Source organism: Hyperolius riggenbachi, chromosome 2, assembly GCF_040937935.1.
Source record: "Hyperolius riggenbachi isolate aHypRig1 chromosome 2, aHypRig1.pri, whole genome shotgun sequence".
Lineage (NCBI taxonomy): Eukaryota > Metazoa > Chordata > Amphibia > Anura > Hyperoliidae > Hyperolius > Hyperolius riggenbachi.
Window position 1 is genome coordinate 484,055,621 of NC_090647.1, and position 18,340 is coordinate 484,073,960.

At 46.1% G+C, this 18,340-nt stretch overlaps 2 protein-coding genes across 8 annotated transcripts in view; one reads left to right on the forward strand and one right to left on the reverse strand.

Annotated features, from left to right (window-relative positions):
- CPD (carboxypeptidase D) overlaps positions 1-1,321 on the reverse strand; it is a 159,822-nt gene extending 158,501 nt beyond the window's left edge. Inside the window, exon 1 of the mRNA XM_068270312.1 lies at positions 607-1,321. Within this exon, the coding sequence (XP_068126413.1) occupies positions 607-1,253 (647 nt within the window). The 5' untranslated portion in view covers positions 1,254-1,321. The remainder of the gene's footprint in view (positions 1-606) is intronic.
- Position 1,322: 1 nt separating this feature from the next.
- TMIGD1 (transmembrane and immunoglobulin domain containing 1) overlaps positions 1,323-18,340 on the forward strand; it is an 89,568-nt gene continuing 72,550 nt past the window's right edge. For 3 of the 7 annotated variants that reach the window (XM_068270313.1, XM_068270315.1, XM_068270317.1), the window contains exon 1: positions 1,323-1,581. Coding sequence is in view for 1 of the 7 variants with exons in the window: in XM_068270322.1 (XP_068126423.1) it covers positions 18,035-18,103 (69 nt within the window). In the remaining 6 variants the exon portion in view is untranslated. Of the gene's footprint in view, positions 1,582-17,926; positions 18,104-18,340 lie in introns of those variants that run through there. The other 4 variants (XM_068270322.1, XM_068270321.1, XM_068270318.1 and 1 more) reach the window with 4 other exon arrangements.

The window sequence follows — 18,340 nt, forward strand, 5'->3', positions numbered from 1 at the left end:
AATCGAAATTGAATGTGTGTATGCATCTTTATTCTATGCCTATACTGATAGCAATCTATCTAATTAAAGGTATCTTGCTACTAATTGCCCTATTTCCTATGGGTGCTGCGTATGTCTGCAAATTGAACGTGACACCCATGCTGCTGCAAAGCTGAATTGATATAGCCATGCACAGCTATAGGGATTCGAATATGTGTGTGCGTCGGGCGTTGGGGTGGGGGGGCTGTTGTTGCCTGGGGGGGCCCACATCAAGATTCTGCATCGGGGTCCAGAGGTTTGTAGCTACGCCACTGAGTGCCAGGCAGCAGGTCATGCTTCTCTCAGACACACAGTGCCAGGCAGCAGGCCGTGCTTCTCTCAGACACACAGTGCCAGGCAGCAGGCCGTGCTTCCCTCAGACACACAGTGACAGGCGGCAGCAGCCTGTGCTTTTCTCAGACACACAGTGACAGGCAGCAGGCTGTATGGACACAGTGACAGGCATATGACAACAGATTGTACTTCTCTCAGACACTCTGGGACAGGCAGCAATCAGCACTTCCTAGGCTCTCATGCAGATGATGCAGCTCCAGCTTTGTTTCTCACACACGTGTGGTCCTCTCTTACCGGTTTCCACGGATCCACTTCATCATGTCCACCACCTCAGGCAGCAGCTGGGGGTCGGGCTTCTGTGGCTGGGAGCTGAACTGGTCGGGGAAGTTGCGGTTGAGGTCTAGATGCTGGCCGTTCTCTCTGCCCCCTTTCTGCCCCACGCAGTCCCCCTCCTGTGCCCTCTCGAAGCCGTCCGGGTTGAGGCTGGGCATGATGTAGATGTCGGTGGTGTTGAGGAGACGAGCGATGCGGAGGTCCCGGCCGTAGCCCTCCAGCAGGTACTGGATGAGGTAGATCAGCACCTGGCGGGACACCGTCTCATCGCCGTGCATGTTCCCCACGTACTTGAACTGCGGCCGGTCTGGCGGGGCTGCCTGAAGGTCCGCGGTTATCCTCATCACCCACAGTTCCCGGGACTCCACCGAGCTGCCTATGCTGAAGAGGCTGCAGAGCTCGGGGTAGGCGAGAGCGAGGGACTGGAGCCGCTCAGTGAGCTGCTGGTGGTTGTAGTAGTGATCGTGCGTCTCCGGCATCTCCTCCATCGCCTTCTTGACGTGAGCCCCAAATATCGGGCTGACCAGCAGGGCCAGGGCACATAGCGTCACACAGTGCCCGGCTCCTGCTGCCATACCGATCCAGCCTGCCACCATCTCTGTCACCATCACCACCGCCTGCCTACTTCCTGTCTGCACCTAGCAACCGTCCCACTCTCCTAGACACCAGCGCTTCCTGCCTCATGCCCCACTTCCGGCCTGACTGACTCATGTAACTAGTGTCCCTGCTGGTCTTCTCCAGCCTCACTTCCGGCTACACTGCTGGGGCGTTTCTGATGATGAGGCGCACAGAGGGACTGATTTGTGAGAAGTGACGCGAGACATGACCAAAAAAAATTGGAAGGAGCTGGAATTGAGCCACCAAGTTTCAGCTGTTGGGTGAAACAAGAATAGTAATTGGTTGCTTTGGACAGCTGCACACTGTTGCCCAGATAATGTACTGATCATTTTCCATTCTTACCTTTTTTACCCTCTATAAGGTTAAAATTAAGCATATGTACAATAACATTTTCTGCTGTGACTTATTTTATGATCCTAACTCAAACTTTGCCCAAGGTTGATTATCTAAAGCTGTACTCACGCTAGATGGTAATGGCCACCTCTGCCAAGAATCCAGCATATGTATAGCAGACCTGACCTCCAAAGGCATTGTTCTCCCCGCGCGCTGCAGCGAAAAGTGGGGAGGACTGAGGAACGCGCGCTGCGGCGAAAAATGGGCGTGTCCATGACATTGTATGGGCGGAGCTAACGTAATGATGTAACAGCGAGGCATAAGAAAGCAGTGTTTACGCCATGATGTGGACAAACGAGACTTTGCATCATGGGTGTGCAGAAACGGTGTGATGCTAATAGTATACCGTAACCACAAAGCAGCAAACATAGCCATCTATGACCATTAAATAATAAATGCAGTAACAGTTACCCTGGACACCAGAAAAAAAAACGCAAAGGCCAACATGTCAGCACAAAATAAACGCAATGCGGGCAACATGTCAGTATAAAATAAATGCAATGCGGGCAACATGTCAGTACAAAATAAACGCAATGTGGGCAAACATGTCAGTACAAAATAAACGCAATGCGGGCAAGCATGTCAGTATAAAATAAACGTAATGCGGGCAAACATGTCAGTACAAAATAAACGCAATGCGGGCAAACATTTCACCAGAAAATTACTGCAATGCGGGCAAACATTTCACCAGAAAATAAACGCAATGCGGGCAAACTTTTCACCAGAAAATAAACGCAATGCGGGCAAACATTTCACCAGAAAATGAACGCAATGCGGGCAAACATTTCCCCAGAAAAGAAACGCAATGCGGGCAAACATTTCCCCAGAAAAGAAACGCAATGCGGGCAAACATTTCACCAGAAAAGAAACGCAATGCGGGCAAACATTTCACCAGAACATAAACTCAATGCAGGCAAACATTTCACTAGAAAGTAAAACGCAATGCGGGCAAACATTTCACTAGAAAGTAAACGCAATGCGGGCAAACATTTCCCCAGAAAAGAAACGCAATGCGGGCAAACATTTCACCAGAAAAGAAATGCAATGCGGGCAAACATTTCCCCAGAAAATAAACGTAATGCGGGCAAACATTTCACTAGGATAGAAACGCAATGCGGGCAAACATTTCACTAGAAATTAACGCAATTTGGGCAAACATTTCCCTAGAAAAGAAACGCAATGCGGGCAAACATTTCACCAGAAAAGAAACGCAATGCGGGCAAACATTTCCCCAGAAAATAAACGTAATGCGGGCAAACATTTCACTAGAAAAGAAACGCAATGCGGGCAAACATTTCACCTGGAAAAGAAACGCAATGCGGGCAAACATTTCACCTGGAAAAGAAAGCATTTACTCACCTGGCAGAAGTCTCCGGCCTCTGGCACGCTGCTCCCGGGACCACCTTCCTCCTGCTCGTCTCCCGCGCTGACAGGGCTACGGCAAGATGGCGCCCGTAGCCCTGCTCGCCTGCCGGTGTCAAAACATCGGAAGAAGCAGGAGGCTGGAGCGGGGCTGCGGGCAATGAACTGGCACGGTGTCTATAGACGCCGCTGCCAGTTCATGAGGATAGAGTGGCCAGAGTCCCGAGGCCGGGACGTCCCGCTGCTGAAAGCGGGACGGTTCCCGGGACCTCATGCAACCTGGGTCAGCGGACCCCGAATCCGGGACGTGTCCCGGGCAATCCGGGACGTGTCCCGGGCAATCCGGGACGTCTGGTCACTCTAACTTACCCCATTCGCTATGTGACATCACTTCGACATGTGACATCACTCCCGCACACTCACACTACATAGAGGTGGTAACATTGGTCAGTGATTGGTCAATCATAATTGAAAGCAGGGCTGTGGAGTCGGTACAAAAATCTTCCAACTCCGACTCCTCGGTTTATGAAATCACGACTCTGACTCCCCAAAATGGCTCTGACTCCTCGACTCCGACTCCTTAGTCAAATACTTAACAGGGCTGTGGATTTTGTACAAAAACCATCTGACTCCAACTCCTCAGTTTACGAAACCACGACTCCGACTCCAGGTGCCCAAAAATGCTTCAACTCCGACTCCACAGCCCTGATTGAAAGTGTGTACCAAGCTTTAAAGTGTACCTGAGACAGGGCCATATGAATAAAATATACATACCTGGGGCTTCATCCAGGGTCGCTACTCGCCCCAGAAAATCCACCAGTCGGGACCAGTTGGCGCATGCGCAGTCTGGCCACCCACGCTCCTCTGTCTTGCTCCTGTCGCCAGGAGCGCTCTGAGCAGTAGTATTGTGCAGAATGCTCCCGGCGACGCATGCACAGTTGGCCCCAGACATGAGGATTTTCCGGGGCCAATTGCAAAAGAACAGTGAGGAAGCCGTAGGAGCGATCAGTGCGGAGGGGGCTGGAGGAAGCCCCAGGTATGTATATTTTATTCATGTGGCCCCATCTCAGGGTCAGTTTAGGCCCCCATGTAGTATTCACTCTGTTAACCCTTCTATTACATAGATTTGCCAAGAATGAACAAAAAGATTACATCATAAGTGACCACCATTAGCTGAAATTCCTCTTCAAAAACATAGTCTCCAATTACACATTCTTGCAAACTACAGAAGAAGGAATATGAAATTAACCTTTTGTCTCAATGAATTACAATTCAGTATGTCTTTTGTATTGACTTAGTGGTTCTCCCTGAAGTTATTCGATTGTGGAGCAGGTAATAGGAGTGCTGATGGGCACAGCAAACATCACAATTAATGGTATAATACCATTATAATATCTTGGAGCTTGCTCACAGGTATACACCAGGTCGTCCCCGTTGATCCTTTAATGACCTTCGCCTCACCACCCCACGCATTTCCCACTCCCATGCCCGCCTGCAGGATTTCTCAAGAGCTGCCCCCACCCTCTGGAAAACCCACCACCCATCAGACTTGCTCCCTTCTTCAAAACAAGCAAGCCCTCAAAACCCACCTCCTTAAAGCGGTATTGTCACCCTAAAAATCAAATTTCAACAGCAACTGGTCTGAGTGTATTAAATGATAAAGATGCTAATCCTGCATTCAAAACTTGCAAAACTTTTTCTGCTGTTATGATTTGGAGTTATCACATACTTTAGGAGCACTGGCCCTTTAGTAGTCAGTGCCAAACAGTTGAACGCTGGGGGTTCTTTTTATCTATAATATATTCTTCCTCTTCCATTTATTTCCCTGCCTAGCTTCTTATCTGAAACACCTCTGCTCACTTGTGTTTACAAGCAAGGCTGAGGTGACTTAGCGACTGGAGAAAAAAAAAAAAAGACAGTGCAGTTCCTAGTATACACCGCAGTGGGAGTGACTGAAGACTCTGGGAGGAGGGCAGCTAATGAATACCCAATTAGCAAGAGAAAGGGGGGGGGGGGAGCAAGAGTCAGGGAGGATATGATGTCAGCATTAGCTCGGCAAAATGGCCACTGCCTAGTATGGGATTTTCTGCTTTTTCTTTATAAAATTCACAGGAATGATTACGTGGATAGCAATATACATCTGTTATGTAAGTAGAAGTAGTATTTATCTACTCACAGTGGCTTGCAAAAGTATTCGGCCCCCTTGAAGTTTTCCACATTTTGTCACATTACTGCCACAAACATGAATCAATTTTATTGGAATTCCACATGAAAGACCAATACAAAGTGGTGTACACATGAGAAGTGGAACGAAAATCATACATGATTCCAAACATTTTTCACAAATCAACTGCAAAGTGGGGTGTGCGTAATTATTCAGCCCCTTTTGGTCTGAGTGCAGTAAGTTGCCCATAGACATTGCCTGATGTGTGCTAATGACTAAATAGAGTGTACCTGTGTGTAATTTAATGTCAGTACAAATACAGCTGCTCTGTGACGGCCTCAGAGGTTGTCTAAGAGAATATTGGGAGCAACAACACCATGAAGTCCAAAGAACACACCAGACAGGTCAGGGATAAAGTTATTGAGAAATTTAAAGCAGGCTTAGGCTACAAAAAGATTTCCACAGCTTTGGACATCCCACGGAGCACTGTTCAAGCGATCAATCAGAAATGGAAGGAGTATGGCACAACTGTAAACCTACCAATACAAGGCTGTCCACCTAAACGCACAGGCCGAACAAGGAGAGCGCTGATCAGAAATGCAGTCAAGAGGCCCATGGTGACTCTGGACAAGCTGCAGAGATCTACAGCTCAGGTGAGAGACTCTGACCATAGGACAACTATTAGTCATGCTGTAACGCTTGGTGGTGTATTCTCCACAGTCAGCATGCAACGCATGAGCTGGCGTGGAGGAGGTACACACACTAGCACAAGGAAACAGGCTATCCCTAGTATAGTGGAGGGGAGGACTGACTCCAATAGGAGATTGTGGCGCACAGAGCCGGTGCAGATCTGACAGCCACAAACAATGCTTTCGTTCGTTATAACGTCTCAGCGCAAAGTAGCGCTGAGCGCATAAACCAGAACTGAGGAGATCAGGACAGGTAGACAGAATGAACGCTTGCTAGCTAGCGGCTACTTAGCGACAGCAAGCGTCCAAAACCAGACGGACTGGAATGAGGCAGCCAATGCGCTGCGGCGATGGCGTGCCTCACAAAGACAGGACAGGACAGTCAGGAAACAGCAGGATCGAGATAGATGAACGTAACACAGATAAATATACAATAAGTATGTTTTCCTAGCGTATTACAATTACAGCTATCAATGAAACTATTTGTTACGTCTGACTAACATATGTATATATCGGCAATGAACCGATATATGACATAAGCAGGAACGCTGACTAGGAATGGAGTAACACAGGGAACAGGACTCAGAAGGATTCGTTATCTCTTCGCAGAGATGAACGCAATCCACAAACAGTAACAGAACAGGATTCAGAAGGATTTGTTATCTCTTCGCAGAGATGAACGCAATCCACAAACGGTAACAGAACAGGATTCAGAAGGATTCGTTATCTCTTCGCAGAGATGAACGCAATCCACAAACAGGACCAGGAACAGGATAACTAGCTCAGCACGGGTGTTCACGGTACGCGCAAACTACCAAAACGTGCTGGAAAGCTGACTAACTGCACACAGGATATAAACAGTTCGTGTACGTATACATCAGCGACACTGATGTATCACGTAACACAAATACAAGGAAAATAATAAACGTGCTGGTATGCATATATATTGGCAATGAACCAATATATGATGCAAAGACCAGCAAAGTATCTTTAACAATAAACACGATCGGGGCTAAAGCGACAGCAAGGCAGGCTTAAGCTGAAGCTATGAAAACCCAAGGAAACCCTGCAGGAAGCAGATCTTTATACTGAGGTCATCCAATGGGAGCAGACATGCAGATTCCCACACAGGTGAATGATAATCAGTCACAAGCTGACAGCAGGGAAAGACAGACAAGGCTATGCAGCTTGCATGGAAAGACATCAGAACTGCCTGAGCTGCAGCACTACTTCCAGCAATAGCTGCTGCAGCAGCGATCATTACAGTACCCCCGCCTTTAAAAGTGGATTCCAGACGCTTTTCAAAACTGAAATTTCCAACAAAACAGTCTGACTGATAATTCATGATGACCGGGACAGCCCGGCAAGACCGAATTCCAGAATCAGTCCCCACAAGACTGGACCCATCAGAACCAGAACCTACAGAACCATGCCCATCAGTACTACAAGCCCCAGTGTGACACCCATCAGAACCATGATTTCCAGAAGAAAGCCCTCCGAAACTCCCTGAGCGATACCCACCGCCTTCCAGGAACCGTTCAGAAACGACAAAGCCTTTGCAATACCCACCGGTACTGTCTTTACCAACACAAAACCCACTGTTGAACCAGTCCAAGGCACCAGGACAAGTTTTCTCAGAGACCTCCCAGAACACCTTGAAGCTCCAAAGAGATCTCCATAGGTCAGAATGCCCCTTAGGCTCACATGGAGAACCATCAAGAACCCCTATGGAACCTAGGGCAATTCCCGAGTCAGGGCCACAAGGACAAACATCAATATCAGCGCTTTCAGGGACCAGAACCATCTCTGGGCATGCAGGCAGACTGGCAATATCAGAACGTGTTCCCACTAAGGAAGCATCAGAGCACGCTAACACCTTAGACACACTTGGGCATTCTGGCACACAAAGAACATCTGGGCACACCGGCACAAGAGAAACCTCTGGGCATGTCGAGGAACTGTGAGCCTCAGGGTCAGCCAAGACAGGACCAAAACCAGGACTGGCCAAAAAAAAATCATCATGACTAAACTTCGCAACTACTGGACTTTTACACGAGAATGCTGGATCAGACTTAGATGTCGCTGATTCCAGCAAAGTCAGTAACAAATCAGATTCAGGGGCACTAACAAGACAGGACAAATCTTCTGATGTATGCACTGAACCAGACAGGGACTCCACAACTACCTCTGGACTGGACAGAGACTCATTTAATACACTGGATTGGAGCTCATGAGGCGCTGCAGAACAAGTCAGTATTGCAGCAGCCCCCACTGGACTAGGCAAAACTGAGGAATTCCCTGGACAGGAAGGGGACTCTGGAACCTCTGCCACAGCGGCCAGAGAACCAGAATCTTTCAGGATACAGGGCTGGGTTTCAGGAACACTCATCAGACCGGACTGAAATTCTGAGATTTCTATTATTTTGACCAGAGAATCAGAATTATCCATGTTACAGGGCAAGACTTCTGAAACATTCAGAGGACAGGGCTGGAGTTCCTCGGCTGTTACAACACTGGAGAGGGACTCAACAACATTGGTTAAATCAGACTGTGTACAGGACAAGGTATCTGACACACTTGCTGACGAGGACAATATTTCAATGGCTTCTGCTTTGCTGGGCAGAAATTCATCAAGTTTTATTAGAGCAGACTGTAATTCCAAAACAGCTGCTAGACAAGTGAATATTACTGCAACACCAACTGAGGTAAGCAGTGCTTCAGCCTCCTCTGCTAGAGGGTTTAAAGTATCCAAAGTACTGGGTGAAGCATAAGACTCTGCGACCACAGCTTCACTGGACAGGATCACTGAACAGTCCATATTGCAGGGCAAAACCATGGAAGCACCTGCTGGACAGCATAATGATTCTGTGACCTGAGTTTCATTGGAGAGATCTACTGCACAATTCATGGTACAGGGCAAATTTATTGGAAAATTTTCTGAACAAGGTAATAATTCTGCGATTTCAGGTTCACATAGCAGATGCTCTGAGCTATTCACGAAACTAGAGCAAGGTGTAGAAACAGGAAGATCAAGACACAATGTTTGCGCATCTGCTGGATCAGACAGGAGTTGAACTTTATTAACACAGGTAATTTCTGCATAAGTGTTTGCAGAGACAGGCAAGATTTTTCTGGTGTCTGTTTCACTAAACAAAGAGTCATGAGTACTGGCTAGGCTGGACTCGGAAGTCAGCAGGACCTCTGGATTCTCTGCTGAGAAATTTGCGCAGGGCAAGGTTAAGAATGTATCAGTGGCTTCTGTTTTACTGGGAAGTAACACTGAGTTATCCATGGTACAGGGTGGAATTGCAGGAACTTCAATTTCACACAAAAAGAGCTCCGAATCACCTGCTGAATCAGCCAAAGGTGCTGAAGCAGGCGGGTCAGAACGCCAAATTTGCGAATTCGGAGTCACAAAAAAATCATCCAAAATCAGTTCCCACACATCAATCAATGGAGCCACAAAGTCATACTCACACACACCAGTTTTTATTAGGTTATAGGCAGACTTAATGCATGCATTCAATACCAATTCACTTTTTGCACTGTAAAATTGACAAAATGAACTTGAATCATTCTTCCATTCATTGACCAGAGCTTCCATCTCTCCTTTCTCAAATGGAGGATTCCAAGCATACTTAACAGGCAAATCATGGTTTGCAGATATGATTGTAGCAGGGACATATATTGGGTTAATTAGCAGGTGATTGGCAGATTCCTTATTCCTAATAATCTCCAATACCTGTAGCAAGTGCTGAACTGTAGTGTATGCAAACTTTCCTTGCTTTACAAATAAGTTGATTTGTTCAATACTCTGTAATATCTCATCATAATCATACTCAGATAATTCTTTTAAACAAAAATCTTTATTTTCCCTAGCCAGGGTGGAAAGTTCATTAGTAGTTTCATAAGTCCATTTAACTCCCCTGAAAGACAATTGCATTTCATTATCTGTTAATGGCAGAATCTCATTATAGGTCTCAGTCGCTAAGGATAACGATTCTGCAGATTGGACACGTTTCTTAGAACGTTTGCGTTTTGCCTTTGACCTTGCGGTTTTTGGTGATTTATTCAAAGCTGCAGGAAAATTATCAGTAACACTTTCTGCTTGCTGCTCATTCTTGCAAGCAATTGAAGGAGCAGCTGATTGGCCTGCTGCCAGGAGTTCATTAAGAGGAAAAGGCAATGGATCTATGCGCAACCAGTTATGGATCACAAACGCTAGAAATTCCAGCGGTCTATCTTTCAAATCGGAATGATTGAGAACATCAAATGCCCACTGGAATAATTCCCCTTTAAACAAAATATAACTTAGTTGGAGTGCCCAGGTTGAAACAGGAGTCGCTTGGAGATCAGGATTGGTCAGGAACCTGGCACATTCAGAGAAAAACTCATTTTCTGTTTCAGAGCTAAGTTCTTCAAATTTATTAAAGGAACAGGAACCATAATTAACAGTGTCATACTTTCTGGGAATCCCCCCCACAATGGGGATTGGTAATGGGGTTTTCATAATGTAACGCTTGGTGGTGTATTCTCCACAGTCAGCATGCAACGCATGAGCTGGCGTGGAGGAGGTACACACACTAGCACAAGGAAACAGGCTATCCCTAGTATAGTGGAGGGGAGGACTGACTCCAATAGGAGATTGTGGCGCACAGAGCCGGTGCAGATCTGACAGCCACAAACAATGCTTTCGTTCGTTATAACGTCTCAGCGCAAAGTAGCGCTGAGCGCATAAACCAGAACTGAGGAGATCAGGACAGGTAGACAGAATGAACGCTTGCTAGCTAGCGGCTACTTAGCGACAGCAAGCGTCCAAAACCAGACAGACTGGAATGAGGCAGCCAATGCGCTGCGGCGATGGCGTGCCTCACAAAGACAGGACAGGACAGTCAGGAAACAGCAGGATCGAGATAGATGAACGTAACACAGATAAATATACAATAAGTATGTTTTCCTAGCGTATTACAATTACAGCTATCAATGAAACTATTTGTTACGTCTGACTAACATATGTATATATCGGCAATGAACCGATATATGACATAAGCAGGAACGCTGACTAGGACTGGAGTAATACAGGGAACAGGACTCAGAAGGATTCGTTATCTCTTCGCAGAGATGAACGCAATCCACAAACAGTAACAGAACAGGATTCAGAAGGATTTGTTATCTCTTCGCAGAGATGAACGCAATCCACAAACGGTAACAGAACAGGATTCAGAAGGATTCGTTATCTCTTCGCAGAGATGAACGCAATCCACAAACAGGACCAGGAACAGGATAACTAGCTCAGCACGGGTGTTCACGGTACGCGCAAACTACCAAAACGTGCTGGAAAGCTGACTAACTGCACACAGGATATAAACAGTTCGTGTACGTATACATCAGCGACACTGATGTATCACGTAACACAAATACAAGGAAAATAATAAACGTGCTGGTATGCATATATATTGGCAATGAACCAATATATGATGCAAAGACCAGCAAAGTATCTTTAACAATAAACACGATCGGGGCTAAAGCGACAGCAAGGCAGGCTTAAGCTGAAGCTATGAAAACCCAAGGAAACCCTGCAGGAAGCAGATCTTTATACTGAGGTCATCCAATGGGAGCAGACATGCAGATTCCCACACAGGTGAATGATAATCAGTCACAAGCTGACAGCAGGGAAAGATAGACAAGGCTATGCAGCTTGCATGGAAAGACATCAGAACTGCCTGAGCTGCAGCACTACTTCCAGCAATAGCTGCTGCAGCAGCGATCATTACACATGCACTGTACAAAGTTGGCCTTTATGGAAGAGTGGCAAGAAGAAAGGCATTGTTAACAGAAAGCATAAGAAGTCCCGTTTGCAGTTTGCCACAAGCCATGTGGGGGACACAGCAACCATGTGGAAGAAGGTGCTCTGGTCAGATGAGACCAAAATGGAACTTTTTGGCCAAAATGCAAAACGCTATGTGTGGCAGAAAACTAACACTGCACATCACTCTGAACACACCATCCCCACTGTCAAATATGGTGGTGGCAGCAGCATGCTCGGGGGGTGCATCTCTTCAGCAGGGACAGGGAAGCTGGTCAGAGTTGATGGGAAGATGGATGGAGCCAAATATAGGGCAAACTTGGAAGAAAACCTCTTGGAGACTGCAAAAGACTTGAGACTGGGGTGGAGGTTCACCTTACAGCAGGACAATGACCCTAAACATAAAGCCAGGGCAACAATGGAATGGTTTAAAACAAAACATATCTATGTGTTAGAATGGCCCAGTCAAAGTCCACATCTAAATCCAATCCAGAATCTGTGGCAAGATCTGAAAACTGCTGTTCACAAACGCTGTACATCTAATCTTACTGAGCTGGAGCTGTTTTGCAAAGAAGAATGGGCAAGGATTTCAATCTCTAGATGTGCAAAGCTGGTAGAGACATACCCTAAAAGACTGGCAGCTGTAATTGCAGCAAAAGGTGGTTCTACAAAGTATTGACTCAGGGGGCCGAATAATTACGCACACCCTACTTTGCAGTTATTGATTTGTAAAAAATGTTTGGAATGATGTATGATTTTCGATCCACTTCTCACGTGTACACCACTTTGTATTGGTCTTTCACGTGGAATTCCAATAAAATTGATGCATGTTTGTGGCAGTAATGTGACAAAATGTGGAAAACTTCAAGGGGGTCGAATACTTTTACAAACCAATGTATTTGCACAGAACTTGATATGCCTTGATAGGCATGGTGTTTTTACAGCCCCTTTATGCTTGGTGTCCAGGAGCCTATTGTATATTTATATTTTTGCACTATTCGTGTTATTGTCTTTTATGTACATGCTAGTTATCTCTGTACACTTTTGGAGATTCTGTCATATTGTGACATTTTGTTGAATACAAATCTGAATTGCATACAAAAATGTACAATGTGTGTGTGTGTCCATGTGTTTTAATAGTCCGTTGCCCCACCCCATACTGTGAAATTTTTGAGAAACACTGTTCCAAACTACCTGTTCGATTAGGCTAGCTTTATTATGGCTGTGGAAAAGATGGAGGAGAACACTCCAGAGAGCTTGTCTTGACAGGGTAGCCTATATTAATAGAACTCTGGCAGTTCTGCTAATTACACTGCTAAAACTTTCCTACCTGAGGTCATATTTGGCTTCAAATGCAAGAAATGTTTGCTTGTGTGGCTCCATCTAGTGGTAAAATAAAGGTAGTGACGTAAAGACATAAAAATACAAAATATTTGAGGATGGAAAAGACTACTACCGGTAGTAGTCCATTACATTTGTTATAACTACTGTACAGGGAAGGGTAATGAGGAATGGAGAGATAAAGATAGAAGAGAAGGAAAAAGAAACAGAGGAAGAGAAGAAGAAAGAAAGAGGAAAGGGGTCATACAACGGAAAATAAAGACCGTAGAGAGGGTATAAAAAAGTAATACGGCCTAGACAAGGCAGAAAGTGGACAAAAGGGAAAAAGTGAAGAAAAGGGAAACGCACTGACAATGTGCAATGTTTTGTTACCAAAAAGTATGTTTTTCTGGCATATGAAAGTCGTATTCAACTGTTAACCATCCCATTGACTAACATCGGTTTCCAGTTGTAATACGATTTTGACAAGTGTGGTCCTAGCCTTACAGTTGTACCCTCCTCTGTTCTTATATCACTGGCTGCAGTGGATGAAATGTCATAACTTCACAATGGTAAGGTCCCTGAATGCAGAGTCAATGTGAATTCCAGGTGAAGTCCTAATTTCAAACAGTCTAAATGTTGGCTCTGTAAGACCTTTTATAGCCAACTAGTAAAAAAAGCCTGCCCATTAAAAAATGGACGCTAGGCTACAGGCACTCCCCCCCCCCCCCCCCCCAGCAATGCGAGCACAGATGCGCCCCACTCGCCTGTCTTCCACCGCTATCTGCAGTATATGCACACAGGGATATGTTGCTTGCTTGGCAGTTGGAAAAAAAATGTTATTTCCCACAATGCAATGAGGTTCACAGACAGCAAACTGTCAAGTCTGGAAGCACGGACACACACACACACACACATGGACAGGATGCAGAGACACAGGGGTTTTATTATATAGGATAACTTGCAGCCTAGCAGACTAATCACACTTAGTATCTGTATGAATGCATGCCAGAGCTAGCTGAGTCCTTTCATCCCACTTGTGTGCCAGCTTTAGATTCATCCAGAAAAATATGATGCAAAATGCAGTTATAAATTTAGAACTGACATTGAGGCTCTGACACAGAGTGGAATAGTGATGGTTTTGTGGCTAAAGGGAAGGAGTCTTGTGGCTAGGTAGTAATAGGTTATCTGGCTACAGGTCAGGTATCCTCTAGCTAGGTATTGATGGGTTATGTGGCTACAGGTCAGGTATCCTCTAGCTAGGTATTGATGGATTATGTGGCTACAGACCAGGGATCCTCCAGCTAGGTAGTAATAGGTTATGTGGCTAAAGGCCAGGGACTTTGGCTAGGTAGTGGTGGATTATGTGGCTACAGGACTGGGATCCTGTGGCTAGGTAGTGATAGGTTATGTAGCTACAGGCCAGGTATCCTCTACCTAGGTATTGATGGGTTATGTGGCTACACACCAGGGATCCTCCGGCTAGGTAGTAATAGGTTATGTGGCTATAGGCCAGGGACTTGGGCTAGGTAGTGGTGGATTATGTGGCTACAGGACTGGGATCCTGTGGCTAGGTAGTGATAGGTTAAGTAGCTACAGGGCAGGGATCCTCTGGATAGGTATTGATGGGTCATGTGGCTACAGGCCAGTAACCCTGTGTCTAGGTAGTGATAATAGGTAGTGATAGGTTATGTGACTACAGGGCAGGAATCCTATGGATAGGTATTGATGGGTCATGTGACTACAGGGCAGGGATCATGTGGCTAGGTATTGATGGTTTATGTGAGTACAGGCAGGGATCTTCTGGCTGTAGGTAGTGATGGATTTGTGGCTACAGGGCAGGGATCCTGTGGTTAGGTAGTGGTACATTATGTGGTTAAGGGGAGGGATTCTGTGATTAGATAGTAATGGGTTAGGTTACTAGAAGCAGAAATCCTGTGGCTAGGAAGTGATGGTTTATGTGGCTACAGGGCAGGGATCCTGGGGCTGGGCAGTGGTGGATTTTCTGGCTACAGGTGAAAGATTCTGTGTCTAGGTAGTGGTGAGGTATGTGGCTAAAGAACAGGAATCCTCTGGCTAGGTATTGATGGATTATGTGGTTACAGGCCAGGGATCCTGTGGCTGGGTAGTGATGATATTGTGGCTACGGGACAGGGATGCTGTGGTTAGGTAGTGGTTAGTGATGGCCCGAACCTCCGATTTTCAGTTCGCGAAACCGCAATAGATTTCAATAGGGAGGCGAACTTTGAAAACTAGAAACACTTATGCTGGCCAGAAAAGTGATGGAAAAGATGTTTCAGGGGTCTAACATCTGAGTTTTTGCATGGATGAGTGGGATAGATGCCAAAAGTCCCGGGGGAAAATCTGGGTTTTTACGCAAAGCAGTGTTTTAAAGGCAGAAATCACATTGAATGCTAAATTGCAGGCCTAAAGTGCTTGAAAACATCTTGCATGTGTATACATCAATCAGGGGGTGTAATTAGAGTACTGCTTCACACTGACACACCAAACTCACTGTGTAACTCACCGAAAACAGCTGTTTGTGTAGTGACGGCTGTGCTGGACTGGTGCGCACCATGGCGAGTGCAGGCCGTGGCGGTTTTCAAGCCCATATGGTCGCCGGGCTGTGGTAGCTCAATGATAGAACAACAGTGACTGTCCAGCTGATCAAATTTGGTCTGTCCACAATGAAGCAACGACCTTATTATCTTGGGTGTGCCCCCCCCCTCCGACGAGACACTCATATAGCTGGTGGTCATTGCTTCATTGTAATACGCAAGCCCCTTCACTGCAGCAAGGTAATGATCACGAAGGGGAATTGGAACATGTACATGCCTTTTGTTTTGTTGTTGCAGCTGCAGTGCAGCCAGAAAAATTAGGCAGGCATGTACACGCACCCAAAAAATTTAGTATAGCGGCCGCTGCTAGCAGCGGCCTTAAAAATTCAGGAATCCACCTAGAGTCCTGGACCCTGTTGGTGGTGGCGGAGAAGGCAGTCAAGCGACCTGCGGGCAAAGGTGCTGTGTGGGGAGCGACTTAGTCTTGGGGCAGGCAGTCACACGGCGTGCAGGCAGAGATGCTGTGTGTGGTGACTGACTTAGTCTTCAGGCGGGCAGTAGCCCTCCGGGATCCATGCCTCATTCATTTTGATATCACACTGCGTGTGCTCACATACGTAGGTGGGTGCACTGAACAACAGGTAGGTATATGCAGTCACTGGTATTATAATGTGCACCTGTCACACACAGACAGGCACCAGACAGGCACAGTGACACTGCGTGTGCTCACGTAGGTAGGTGGGTGCACTGAACAACAGATAGGTATATGCAGTGATGGGTATTATAATGTGCACCTGTCACACACAGACAGGCACCGGACAGGCACAGTGACACTGCGTGTGCTCACGTAGGTAGGTGGGTGCACTGAACAACAGGTAGGTATATGCAGTGACGGGTATTACAATGTGCATCTGTCACACACAGACAGGTACCGGACAGGCACAGTGATACTGCGTGCACTCACGTAGGTAGGTGGGTGCACTGAAGTGAACAGGTAGGTATATGCAGTGATGGGTATTACAATGTGCACCTGTCACACACACAGGTAGTCACTGAATGTGCTGGGCCTGGCAGTGGCACACACAGTAGGAATTACCAAGGCTGTCTATGCAACACAAGTGTCTGTGGGACACACACAAATCACAAGAACAAGATTAGCTCTCAAAAGAGCTGTTGAGGGGTGCTTTTTTAGCAATAAGAATCAACAAGGAGCAAGCTAACAAGCCTACAAGAGCCTAACTAAGCTTTCTCTATAGGTCTTTGCACAGCAGCTCTCCCTTCTCTAATTACTGCAGGCACACGAGTGAGTGAAAAGTCTGACGCTGCCTGCCATTTATAAGGGGGGGGGGAGTGGCTCCAGGAGGGAGTGTAGCCTGATTGGCTACAATGTGCCTGCTGACTGTGATGTAGATGGTCAAAGTTGACCCTCCTGATGCACTATGGGGGCGAATCGAACTTCCGGAAAAGTTTGCGGTTCTCCGCGATCGCGAACCACAGAAGTTCGCCGGGAACTGTTCGGGCCATCTCTAGTAGTGGTGGGTTATGTGGCTTCAGGGCAGGGATCTTGTAGCTAGGTTTTGATGAGTTATGAGGCTACAGGGTGGGGATACTCTGTCTCAATATCAGTTGTCGTTTGCTATTGTTCACCGTTATCAGTTGCTGGTATGTCAGTTTACTTTCAGACACCCTAGGATGTCAGCTAACTGTCAGAACACCCTGGGGTGTTAGTTTACTGCCAGAGCACTCTGGGATGTCAGTTTATTGTCCGAGCACTCTGGGATGTCAGTTTATTGTCAGAGCACACTGGGATGTCAGTTTATTGTCAGAGCACTCTGGGATGTCAGTTTATTGTCCGAGCACTCTGGGATGTCAGTTTATTGTCAGAGCACACTGGGATGTCAGTTTATTGTCAGAGCACCCTGGGATGTCAGTTTAGTCTCAGAGCACCCTGGGATGTCAGTTTACTGTCAGAGAAACGTTGTCATTTGGCCAACTAACCTCTATGAAAGAGAAGCAGCTAAGCAACTAAACAACAAAAAAATGTATAGAAGATTATATACAAACCCTACTGCTTCCTTTAAAGAAGAATTGGATCTGATTCTGAGAGAGGCCAAACATGCTGGACTTAGAGAATGGCAGTTTTTGACAGTTGAGAATCCTGTCACACCTACCCTGTATCTGTTACCAAAAATACACAAGAATAGGGAAGTTCCACCAGGTCGACCAATAGTGGCAGGTATAGGCAGCTTGATAGAATGATGTTGTTCATCTATTGACTTTTTTCTTCAAGATCATGTAACCAGCCTTGATTCTTACGTTCGAGATTCCTCTGATCTTTTTACTAAACTTGACGATATTCTTTTGCCCCCAGGATCACTCCTCATTACTTGTGACGTCGAGTCGCTATACACAAATATCGACCATCGTGACGCCTTATCAACCACCAGATATTTTCTCAGATCCACCTCAACTTCAAGAGATGACTTCAACAAATTTCTCCCTCAACTTATGGAATACGTTCTCAAACATAATTTTTTCGTCTTTAATGGTAAATACTATTTACAGACCCACAATGTTTTGATGGGGGCCAAATGTGCCCCTTCAATTGCAAATTTATTTCTAGGTTGGTGGGAGAGGGAGTATTGTCTGGTCGACAATAATGGCCACATATCATGAGAATATCCTGGGCTACTTTCGTTATGTGGATGACATACTTGTTCTATGGAATGGGACTATAGATAAAGCTCAAGAATTTATTTCTTGCCTAAGCAACTATGATCACAAT